Here is a 12,931-nt window from a genome sequence, read left to right as displayed (position 1 = left end):
TTCATTCTGTTACATTATGCTAGTAGTTACTTTGTATGTAAATATATAACAGCTTACTAGTCAAATAAATGTTTGATAAATAATAACAGCTTTAAGATGTTAATTGATTGCCTGTATGTACTTATCCTTGAGAAGCATTGTGATCCAATACTATGAACCTCTGACTTTGAATGTTATACTATTAATTTGTTATAAAACATCATGGAATTATTTTTCTTCAGAATCAAGTTCATTTGTTGTGGCAGCAATGGTAGATACTATCCGAGGTTTTTCAATTCACAGAGAGGATCATGCCGAAGCCATGGTTCCCATTACAGGAACAGGTATAATATTGCAGTTTATCAGCATCGTTGATGACATGTTGTATTGACGTATGCATCAGAGAAGAAATTGCTATAAACATATTCGTTTTACAGTTTGTCAAGAGAAGTGGATTCGAGACTACATCCAATTATTGATTGACAGTGTGCAAAAAAATAAAACAAATTATATACATCAACATACATCCAAAAATTGATTGACAGTGTGCAAAAAATTAAACAAATTATATACATCAACATTTACTGTATCCTATAATAATTGATTCTGAGCCAGTGAGCACAATTTTGTAAGACTGTCCTGTCGCCCTTTTCTTAAAATGTATAGGCTTCTCAAAGGTAAAAACAACATGACCTGGCACAACATAAAATGCATGTTTATATGTTAGTATTTGCTAGTTTATCACACTGAATAAAAACTTTTAATTCTTATGTTCCATTATTGAAAGGTACATTTCATTTGTAACACCATGCTATCAGGAAATGACTTAAGTTGGTGCAATGGCTTCTATTCTTGTGTAAACATGATAATGAAGGATTCAGTGACATGAAGATAAATTTTAATGTTCTGAGGAAACCTCAATAAATTGCCACAGGAAATGAAGATAAGCTAAAGCTGGTGTCTGGAAAGCCTGATGTATGTCATTCATGTGGGAAAAAATGTCAAGAAAGTTTAAATACAGAACGTTTTCATGATAATAATGATGATGAGGGTGATGATAATGATGACAAGGGTGATGATAATGATGATGAGGGTGATGATAGTGATGGTGAGAGTGATGACAATGATGATGCGGGTGATGATGATGATGATGATGATGATGATGATGATGATGATGATGAGGGTGATGATGATGATGATGAGCATGATGATAATGATGAGGGTGATGATAATGAGGTTGATGGTATTGATGATGAGGGTGATAATGATGATGAGGGTGATGATAATAAGGGTGATGATGATGAGGGTGATGACAATGATGATGAGGGTGATGATGATGATGATGGTGATGATGATGATGATGATGAGAGTGGTGGTGGTGATGATAATGATGACAAGGGTGATGATGATGATGAGGAGGAGGATGGTGATGAGGGTGATGATGAGGGTGATGTTGATGATGATCTTGAAAGAAGTCTAGCCTTAAGAATAAGAACAGAGTTGTGTTGCTGCAGTACATTATATACATTGACTGTTTACGGGCTGGCTGATTGGGAGATTTTGAAACGAGAAAGATATTGATCTGGATATTAAATAAAAGTTATGGCAGTAGAGTCAGGAGATAATCTTCTGTGATATTTTCATCATACAAGATCATGTGGCGATACTCAGTTGCAATGAAAGGGTACCAAACCTAAATGAAATTGAACTACATAATAAATTACATGAAAATGTACAGATTGGTTTGGAAATATAATGTGCCAAATAGACCAATCTTTCTTTTACATTATCTCAGTTTAAGTGTATACTTAGTGTTCACAAAATAATGAATTGTGAAGAATACACAGTATCACAAAATAATGTATTGTTAGGAATACATAGTATCACAAAATAATGTATTGTTAAGAATACATAGTATCACAAAATAATGTATTGTTAAGAATACATAGTATCACAAAATAATATATTGTTAAGAATACACAGTATCACAAAATAATGTCTTGTTAAGAATACATAGTATCACAAAATAATGTCTTGTTAAGAATACACAGTATCATAAAATAATGTATTGTTAAGAATACATAGTATCACAAAATAATGTCTTGTTAAGAATACATAGTATCACAAAATAATGTATTGTTAAGAATACATAGTATCACAAAATAATGTCTTGTTAAGAATACATAGTATCACAAAATAATATATTGTTAAGAATACACAGTATCACAAAATAATGTATTGTTAAGAATACACAGTATCACAAAATAATATATTGTTAAGAATACACAGTATCACAAAATAATGTATTGTTAAGAATACACAGTATCACAAAATAATGTATTGTTAAGAATACACAGTATCACAAAATAATGTATTGTTAAGAATACACAGTATCACAAAATAATGGATTGTGAATAATACACAGTATATCAAACTTGATCATATGTAAAATGAAAAATAATAATGATTCAGTGTAATAAACCGGGACATAATAACTGAGACTTAGTTTTGTACATGACTACAATGATTTGAAATATTGTAAGTGAAAACGCCAAGTTTCCTATATTTGTCTCTATATTTCTGGATATATTGTACATGTCTGAGATTCTGTTTTTTTCTGTTTCAACAGAGATATTTGCACAAAATGTTGATGTGTATATGAAAGAAAAATATATCTATTGGAGTGACCATAGTGCCAGGGATGGTTTATCTGGAGGAATTCGACGAATCCGAACAGATGGTTCTGGATACTCAGACGTTATAACAAATGGTGTTGGCACGAATGGCATTATGGGACTTGCTGTGGACTGGATAGCAGGTAAGTCAGAACAAAATCAGGAAATGAGCAGATTTCTATTCTTTGCCACCATTTCGACTTTAGCACAAATTTCCTATGACATGAATATTGTCATTTTTGCTGGATATAGAGTCATGTATGAAAATTACTTTGGTTTCAAAGCAAAAGCTCTTCATGAATATTTCGTACAAATATTCTTTCAATAAATTTGCCTTTGAGACTGAATTTGAAAATAATATTTGCCATTTATCACACGTTCCCCTACTAGATGTCATATATCTAGATCAATGAAGCATTCAGGTTCTGAGATTCATGTAAGCATATTATTTTGTAGCCTTATAAATATTGATCATTAGAATACATGCACTGAAATTCGTGGAAATAACTAATGAATAAATAACATTTTATGGCAGCGAAATGTTACAGGAAATAATTTCTTTCTGGTTATTTATATTCTTTAAGTCTGGTAGTCTAAATCATTCTTTACGAAAGATTTTACCTTCTTATAAATATGTATTTACTGGAAAAGGTATTGATGCAATATTTATTGTTTATAATTATTTTAAACATGTATGTGTCAACAGTGAAATATGAACATGTCACTGGAGACATGTGCTTGTTATTTTAGAGATATGTACATGTCACTGATCACATGTGCTTTTTTTTTAGAGACATTTACACATCACTGATTACATGTGCTTTTTATTTTGGAGACATATATGTATCACTGATTACATGTGCTTTTTATTTTGGAGACATGTACGTGTCACTGACTACATGTGCTTTCTATTTTGGAGACATGTACCTGTCACTGATTACATGTACTTTTTATTTTGGAGACATGTACGTGTCACTGATTACATGTGCATTTTATTTTAGAGACATGTATGTGTCACAGATTACATGTGCTTTTTATTTTGAAGGTTTTGCTGTAATGTTGGATTGTAAAATATCTTGTAATGTGGTTGGCCTTTGATTTCTTCATTAATTTTTTCCCATAAATATAATTCATAATGATGATTAGAGGTTGTTACATTGAATGTAGAGTATACTCAGTTTTTTGTATGTCACATTGAATGTGGACTATACTCAGTTTTTTGTATGTCACCTTGAATTTGGACTATACTCAGATTTTTGGATGTCACATTGAATGTGGACTATACTCAGGTTTTTGTATGTCACCTTGAATGTGGATTATACTCAGTTTTTTGTATGTCACATTGAATGTGGACTGTAGATGACTCATTCCACACTGCATAGATATTTATCTTTATTTTATGTCTTTTGTTATTAGGCAATCTCTATTTTTCAAATGCAATGCGAACCGAAACATATGTAGAGGTTTCACATTTAAATGGATCCAATAGACTGGTCATTGTAAAGGATGAGGAAGGGTCTCCACGGTCACTGGCAGTTAATCCTATCAAAAGGTGAATGGTTTTCTTAAACAGCTGAATCTTATGATATGTATGTATGTATTTATGTATGTATGTATGTATGTATGTATTGCATAGAGATGTAGGTAATACTGCATTTTGTTTATTTATCATTTAATTATTTGTGCATTTAAAAACTATTCCTACAAAATGAAACTGGCAAATATGAATGCAGATTTATTGACAAATGGAAAGAAATTTTCAAGTATTGATTACTTGGAAACAACACATCTTTCTTTGATGTATATATTTATTATAGAATCACACTTATATTGCTTTCAATCTATTCTGTTGCAGACTTCAATAAATACAAATGTTTTCCTAAACTGAATTTTTTTCTTCTGATAATCTTCATAAATACAACCTTTTCCCTAAATTATAATTTCTATCTATGATAATATTCCAATTTGTAGGTACTTGTATTGGGCAGATAATGGGCAGTTCCCAAAGATTGTTAGATCCTATCTGGATGGTAGTAACAGGTCTACGCTTGTTAGATATGGCATAATTAATCCCAGTGGAATTACAATTGATATCAGCACCCACGATGTCTACTGGGTAGATGTTGTTGCAGATGCAGTGCAGGTAAAGCATTATGTGTTATTACCTCTCATATATACAGAGAATACTTACATAACAGGACAGTAGTAACAAGTCTATAATTATGAGATATGGAATTAAAAAAGAAGTCTACTGTGTAGTTGTTGTTGGAAATGCAGGTAACACATTATGTTATTGTAAAAACATTACATACATAGCTTGTTGGTAGTAATAGGTCTGCACTTGTGAGATATGGTATAATTAAGCCCATTGAAATTACAATTGAGTTTAGAAAATGTGATGTCTACTGGCTAGATGTAGTGCATACTTACTGTATATTAATGACACTCACATTTAGGACATCTCATACATAGACTTAAATATTTCCTCTCAACACACAATTAGGTATAATTCTGTACATATTCATTCTTATTAAAAGAAATGTCAAAAATGGCTAGTCTTAAAATATTCTCTTTTCCTTTTTCCTTCATCTAAAAGTGATAGATTTTGGAACATTATTTAGAAGGAATCTTTTCTCATTACAGTTTAAAGGAAGTCTAACGTAGTAAACCTCTTGTTTACAAGTAATTCATTTGAGATCATGATAAGCAAAACTCGTTTTGAAACTAGAATATGATGTGTTTATTTTACAGTTGGTGTCCTTCAATGGAGCAAATAGAAGATATTTTCAGTCTAACCTACCCAATCCGGTAGGAGTGGCAGTATTGGGAAACTATGTGATTTGGGCTGATAGAAATCTCAAACAGGTAGTTTCAGATTCTACCAATTTATTGACTGTTAAATCAATATGTGTATAAATATCTGCATAAAGGAGAATATTTGCATAAAAGGAAAGTTTATCCTAAACCTATTTGCATTCAATTACATGTAAACAATGTTGACAGTCTAGCTCACTTCCATATGAATTTTTCAGTTTTCATTACTTGCATAATATGACCATGTAATTGTGTAGATTATTATTTTGTGTAGTATCCATGTCAATTCATTACATTGTAGTCGTAACCATTGGTATCGCCATCAGAGCTGAGACAGAAGTTAAGTTAAATATATCAAAATGTAATTGCAGATATTAAAAGCGAGGAAAGATAACAGCACAAGGTCCACAAAGGTTGTGAAGAATGGGCTTGCCAATTTGAGAGATATTGCCATATTTGATAACAGCTTGCAACCAACAGGTTTAATTATTTATGTTGATTTTGGTTCAGGATATATTTAAAATGAATTTTAATATTTCATTAGAGACAGATGCCATATAGCTGGTGACTGCTGAATGTGAAGATAAATGTATTTCACTGCCATTTTAAAAGAAACTTAGAAAAAAGGGAGTTGGTATTCATTGACAATTATTATGGAGGTTGGTGCATGTTATCAGCAAACTATCCACAAAAGTCAACAGTGTACAATCTTTCCAATTAGTCAAAATTATTTAATCATGCCAATTAGTGAAAATTATTCAGTCATGTCAGTTAGTTCAAGTGTACAATCGGGCCAATTAGTCCAAAGTAATCAGTCATGCCAATTAGTCCAAAGTATTTAATCATGCCAATTAGTCTAAGTGTACAGTTATGTCAGTTAGTACAAGTACACAATCATGTCTGTTAGTCAGAAGTATACAGTCATGCCACTTATTCAAAAGTACACAATCATGTCAGTTACAATCATGCCAATTAGTCAAAGTGTACAATCATGCCAATTAGTCCAAATTATTCAATCATGCCAATTAGTCCAAAGTATTCAGTCATGGCAATTAGTCCAAGTGTACAATCATGCCAATTAGTCCAAAGTATTCAATCATGCCAATTTGTCCAAAGTATTTAATCATGCCAATTAGTCCAAAGTATTCAGTCATGCCAATTAGTCCAAGTGTACAATCATGCCAGTTAGTCCAAAGTATTCAATCATGCCAGTTTGTTCAAGTGTACAGTCATGCCAATTAGTCCAAGTGTACAATCATGCCAATTAGTCCAAAGTATTCAATCATGCCAATTTGTCCAAAGTATTTAATCATGCCAATTAGTCCAAAGTATTCAGTCATGCCAATTAGTCCAAGTGTACAATCATGCCAATTAGTCCAAAGTATTCAATCATGCCAGTTTGTTCAAGTGTACAGTCATGCCAATTAGTCCAAGTGTACAATCATGCCAATTAGTCCAAAGTATTCAATCATGCCAGTTTGTTCAAGTGTACAGTCATGCCAATTAGTCCAAGTGTACAATCATGCCAATTAGTCCAAAGTATTCAATCATGCCAGTTAGTTCAAGTGTACAATCATGTCAATTAATCCAAGTGTACAATCATGCCAATTAGTCCAAAGTATTCAATCATGCCAATTAGTTCAAGTGTACAATCATGTAAATTAGTCCAAGTGTACAATCATGCCAATTAGTCCAAAGTATTCAGTCATGCCAATTAGTCCAATCATGTCAATTAGTCCAAGTGTACAATCATGCCAATTAGTCAAACATGAAAAAATTCGCCAATCTGTTTTCAATAATTGCAATCTATTACACAGGGATGATCTAACATTTGCCACTTATCACCTTCATTCCTTTTTACTATAGTGAATACACTGTGTGTTAGGTGCAAAACAAAAAGGTGAATTTTTGAAGAGCTTTTCAGCAGCTGTACCTTAAATGACAGAAAACAAAATCTTCGAAGATTTTAATCCAAAATTGCAAATGAAATGATTACATTTTCAGACAAATATCATTCAGAGAAGATATACATTTTTATCATTCCTTCATTCCTTCATTCAACAGTCCTTTAAAGAATAGTACTGCATTCATATAATTTTTCATCATTTACAGTCCTTGATAAAGGAGGTCTATATTTCAATGGTTTTGATTTTAGAAGGAGGCAAGACGAACATGAATAGTGATATATCTTGTCAGCTGATGACTTTGGGGTATCCATGGAAACCTTGTTTGGATGTAGATAACTCTTGTAAGCATTTTATTTCCTAGAAATGTTATTCTCTAATAGCATGCATGTATTGTAAACTGCGCAACTAATTTCTTGCCAAATATTTGTAAAAGAGAATATCCTTAAATAGCAATTGCAGACTATTCAAATCTAGCTGTATTTCAAATGCTGTCCATGCATATTTATTATATTGTATGGATGGGTTATGTTTAGTTCATCTTCGAACAATCCAGACTATTGTTATTTTAAGTGTAAACCATTTGCTTCCATTGGTAAAATTTATCTGTTTTGGACTCAAGCATTTACATTAAAATAATGATTTCATCTTTTTCAGCCAATAGCCCCTGTTCTGTCAATAATGGAGGCTGTGAACAGCTTTGTTTTTCTCTACCCAATAAAACTGAGCCTAGGTGTGCTTGTTCTTTGGGAAATCTAGACAAGGATGGAAAACATTGTGTGTGTGAGTAGGAGAAAAGAAAACATGTTATGATAAGGTTTAGAAGAATAATTACATGATGTTTATTATTGTGCTTTTGTTGAGTCTCTCACGAAATTTTGAATGCATATCATTTAATGTGTATGATTATTATTGTGCTTTTGTTGAGCCTCTCACGAAATTTTGAATGCATATCATTTAATGTGTATGTTTATTATTGTGCTTTTGTTGAGCCTCTCACGAAATTTTGAATGCATATCATTTAATGTGTATGTTTTGGTATGATATTAATCTGGATTGGAATGTAAAAATAAATATCCATTATTGTCACTAGAGATGTAATTTTGCATATTGTTAGAACAAGTTTTGTTCCCTTAGTTAGCAGGAGAATGACTCCATGATTCATATTCTTAGTACAAAATGTAGATAGAAATGTGCTACAGTGATAAATTATACTGGGTTTTCCATTTTTCGAGTTTGACTAAATAGTCAAATAAATGGGCTATGCCATGTACACTTGTAGAAAATTTAGAAACCCAGCAACAAAACAAATATTTGTGGTATTTACTTCCACTACTTGTAATTATCAGCACCATCTGAATTCCTGGTATTTGCTGCCGAGACGGATATCCGGAGCCTTTCTTTGAATCCAAACATCACGTCATCTCCTTTGCCTGCCTTATATGGTTTGAATGGAGCAGTAGCCCTGGATTTCGACTTTACAGAAAACTATCTGTATTTCTCTCAAGTTGGGGCAAAGAAGATTAGCCGGGTTAAGAAGGGATCTACAAAAATTGAAGAAATCAAGATACAAGTAATTGATAGAGGTAAAGTTAATCTTACCATCTGATGATTTCAGTATTTTGAATTGCAACTCTCAAGTATGATGGTTTGGTTATTTGATATTTGAACTTATGTTCTTCACATTTGCTTTGCTAAAATATAAGTATTTTGTAGACCTGGTTATATATTTGTTAGTTATGGCAGGATTGTTTTTTTTTTAAACATTAATTTTGATGCTGATGACTTTATTTATGTTCTCTAAAGAAGAAAATAAAAAAATGTTCATAGATCTACAAGTTTTAAAGATCAGCTAGAATTAATTAAATTTTCAATAAAAGCAAACATAGTTCAGAAAACTATTTTGGTTTACTATGCAGTACATATCTTATTATTTTGACTTTTTCTAAATGTATTTAACTTTATTTTTTAGTTACTGGACAAGCACAAGTAACTGTTGCTGAGGGGATTGCCTTTGATTGGATAGGGAAGAAAATTTATTGGACAGATGTTACCGCAGGGAGAATCATCAGTATGAATCCGGATGGCTCATCAAAAGTGACGCTTGCAAATGTTTTGTCACCGAGAGCCATTGCAGTTAATCCTTGCAGAGGGTGAGTTCATTAATTTGATGAAGAACCGTCATCTCTTTTAAACCATACAAAGGCCTTTATATTGCTACTGCTTATGTATACTATGACAGCATGTTTTTTGGGGGCAATGAGCAACGACTGGAATCAAAACCAAAGTCACTGAGACCGAAGCAGTAAAAATTGTTTGATTAGAGCAAGATTTATTCAAACCAATACATAGATGTATTCATATACTGATGTAATAGTTATAGTTTAGCTCACACACACACACACACACACTATTCACATCAGAACTAATACATGCAAAAGACACAGTGTGATATTTTTAATGATATACAAAGTTTGTTTAATCCAGTATGTCGGGGGAGATGGAAAAACTATAGCGCAAAGATGAATCTACATATATTCAATAGACAGGTCAAAACTTAAACAGAAACCCTGTTGCAGAATACTTTTCTTTCTCAGGCCATTATTTTAATTACTCTATCTTGAGTGGCAGAGTCCACAGTCAAAAGTGGAAACTCAAAACCAGAAGAGTAAATGAAACTTATTTGATGTGATGCCCATAATGCTCAGACCACATGCTTGCAATCAAGAAAAATAAGACCAAATAATTTATTTAAAATTATGTTTCTCATTTCTTAACCATATCCTTAATTTTAAAAATGTGCTAACTTTTCTCTGCAAACTATAACTGCCAGGCAGATGTTATTAAGGACAGGATGTATATATAATCATAATTCCTGTAACCTGCTCGTTTCATTTAGCACAAAACTGGGTTTCCTACAGACAAGTGGCAATGGAATAGTCTTCAATGGAATAGCCTTCTTGCTAAATTGGAATATTCCATGAAATACATGATCACATTCAAATTATGATTGCTCTACGGTACTTACAAATGCAGCCTCCCTGAAAGACTAAAAACTTCTTTCTGTATATAGATAGAAGGAGCAAATCTTACAGGTCACCTTATTTTTATGTCCACAATGGGTATGCCTGGATGAAACCAGTTTTCAGTTTTTGCTTAATGATGTAAATATGGACCTCCAGGATTGAAATTAAATCTGAATTTAAAGGTAACATCAACATCTTTTTATTTCATAAGTCAAATCAAGTCTGTTAAGTTTAGTTTTGCTAGTTTCATACCGTTTGTTATTGTCACCTGGTTTCAATTTGTAAGATACAATTTCACCAGTGAAATTTTTCAGGTGCTGTACTTTTAAATTATTACACGTCTAAGTTGTTTTGATAAGGCTGTTTAAATTTATTTGAAAAAAAATCTCCTTATGTTTGTTATATGCATGTGTTTGCATGTTGTTATATGCATGTGTTTGCATGTTTGTTATATGCATGTGTTTGCCTTTCTTCATCATTAAAGAGTAAACAACCAGGAAGTGTGAACAATTTAAGATTGTAGGGGATGGACACAAGACATGTCAATATTGTACAAATTCTCATTGGCACCTTGGTGAGAAATACTTTGTTCAATGTTTTGAAGAAGTATGCTTCAATATATGAGATCAGAAATTTTAAACATAATCCAATATGTTGAATAAGATATTTTAAGCATACTCCATAACATGGAATCAAGAATTTTAAGCACACTCCAATACATGGAATCAAGAATTTAAAGCATACTCCAATACATGGAATCAAGAATTTTAAGCATACTCCAATACATGGAATTAAGATTAAAACATACTCCAATGCATGGAATCAAGAATTTAAAGCATACTCCAATACATGGAATCAAAGATTTTAAGCATACTCCAATACATGGAATCAAGAATTTAAACATACTCCAATACATGGAATCAAGAATTTCAAGCATACTCCAATACATGGAATCAAGAATTTAAAGCATACTCCAATACATATAATAAAGAATTTTAAGCATACTCCAATACATGGAATGAAGATTAAAACATACTCCAATGCATGGAATCAAGAATTTAAAGCATACTCCAATACAGGGAATCAAGAATTTAAACATACTCAAATACATGGAATAAAGAATTTAAAGCATACTCCAATACATGGAATAACAAATTTTACTATGCACATTTTGTACTAATACATGGAATCAAGAATTTTAAGCATACTCCAATACATGGAATCAAAGAATTATAAGCATACTCCAATACATGGAATCAAGAATTTTAAGCATACTCCAATACATGGAATCAAAGAATTTTAAGCATACTCCAATACATGGAATAACAAATTTTACTATGCACATTTTGTACTAATACATGGAATCAAGAATTTTAAGCATACTCCAATACATGGAATCAAGAATTTTAAGCATACTCCAATACATGGAATCAAAGAATTTTAAGCATACTCCAATACATGGAATCAAGAATTTTTAGGATACTCCAATACATGGAATCAAGAATTTTAAACATACTCCAATACATGGAATGAAGAATCTTAAGCATACTCCAATACATGGAATCAAGAATTTAAAGCATACTCCAATACATGGAATAAAGAATTTTAAGCATACTCCAATACATGGAATGAAGATTAAAACATTCTCCAATGCATGGAATCAAGAATTTAAAGCATACTCCAATACATGGAATCAAGAATTTAAACATACTCAAATACATGGAATAAAGAATTTAAAGCATACTCCAATACATGGAATAACAAATTTTACTATGCACATTTTGTACTAATACATGGAATCAAGAATTTTAAGCATACTCCAATACATGGAATCAAAGAATTATAAGCATACTCCAATACATGGAATCAAGAATTTTAAGCATACTCCAATACATGGAATCAAAGAATTTTAAGCATACTCCAATACATGGAATAACAAATTTTACTATGCACATTTTGTACTAATACATGGAATCAAGAATTTTAAGCATACTCCAATACATGGAATCAAGAATTTTAAGCATACTCCAATACATGGAATCAAAGAATTTTAAGCATACTCCAATACATGGAATCAAGAATTTTTAGGATACTCCAATACATGGAATCAAGAATTTTAAACATACTCCAATACATGGAATGAAGAATCTTAAGCATACTCCAATGCATGGAATCAAGAATTTAAAGCATACTCCAATACATGGAATCAAGAATTTTTAGGATACTCCAATACATGGAATCAAGAATTTTAAACATACTCCAATACATGGAATCAAGAATCTTAAGCATACTCTCAACATCCAATCATTGCTTAGTCTCATGGGTGATGTCAAGATACCCTACCCACAATTCCATTCCCACACATAATCTCTGGCCCAAGCCAATCAGACCTTTATACATGAAGTAAAGTCTTGCATTTCGATTTATCTTTTGTCTCTATTGAAAACCCTTGGACCTTTGCTAAGAGTGCCTTGAAGTTCTTGTAGAAAACCATTTGGTTGGTTTTGGTTCATGAAATGAACAACCTTACTTC

The 12,931-nt window shown here is 31.9% G+C and overlaps 2 protein-coding genes across 6 annotated transcripts in view; one reads left to right on the top strand and one right to left on the bottom strand.

Moving 5' to 3' along the window:
- The window catches only part of LOC149790192 (low-density lipoprotein receptor-related protein 2-like), a 168,150-nt gene that overhangs the window by 76,386 nt on the left and 78,833 nt on the right, over nucleotides 1-12,931 (top strand). For 4 of the 5 annotated variants that reach the window (XR_016423814.1, XM_089972181.1, XM_089972180.1 and 1 more), the window contains exons 36-45: nucleotides 222-323; nucleotides 2,609-2,797; nucleotides 4,071-4,206; nucleotides 4,626-4,797; nucleotides 5,406-5,519; nucleotides 5,840-5,948; nucleotides 7,624-7,716; nucleotides 8,030-8,155; nucleotides 8,722-8,958; nucleotides 9,345-9,525. Coding sequence is in view for 4 of the 5 variants with exons in the window: in XM_089972181.1 (XP_089828307.1) it covers nucleotides 222-323; nucleotides 2,609-2,797; nucleotides 4,071-4,206; nucleotides 4,626-4,797; nucleotides 5,406-5,519; nucleotides 5,840-5,948; nucleotides 7,624-7,716; nucleotides 8,030-8,155; nucleotides 8,722-8,958; nucleotides 9,345-9,525 (1,459 nt within the window). In the remaining variant the exon portion in view is untranslated. The remainder of the gene's footprint in view (nucleotides 1-221; nucleotides 324-2,608; nucleotides 2,798-4,070; nucleotides 4,207-4,625; nucleotides 4,798-5,405; nucleotides 5,520-5,839; nucleotides 5,949-7,623; nucleotides 7,717-8,029; nucleotides 8,156-8,721; nucleotides 8,959-9,344; nucleotides 9,526-12,931) is intronic. The other variant, XM_089972182.1, reaches the window with a different exon arrangement.
- LOC149790193 (uncharacterized) lies at nucleotides 497-1,514 on the bottom strand (the record flags this gene model as incomplete). Its single annotated transcript, XM_089972021.1, has 1 exon — nucleotides 497-1,514. A coding segment is annotated over one exon (507 nt), but the record flags the coding sequence as incomplete, so codon positions are not given.

Source organism: Sinohyriopsis cumingii, chromosome 10, assembly GCF_028554795.1.
Source record: "Sinohyriopsis cumingii isolate HCF-2022 chromosome 10, ASM2855479v2, whole genome shotgun sequence".
Taxonomy (NCBI): Eukaryota; Metazoa; Mollusca; class Bivalvia; order Unionida; family Unionidae; genus Sinohyriopsis; species Sinohyriopsis cumingii.
The sequence above is the reverse complement of the archived record's forward strand: the minus strand, read 5'-3'. Positions and strand labels throughout refer to the sequence as shown.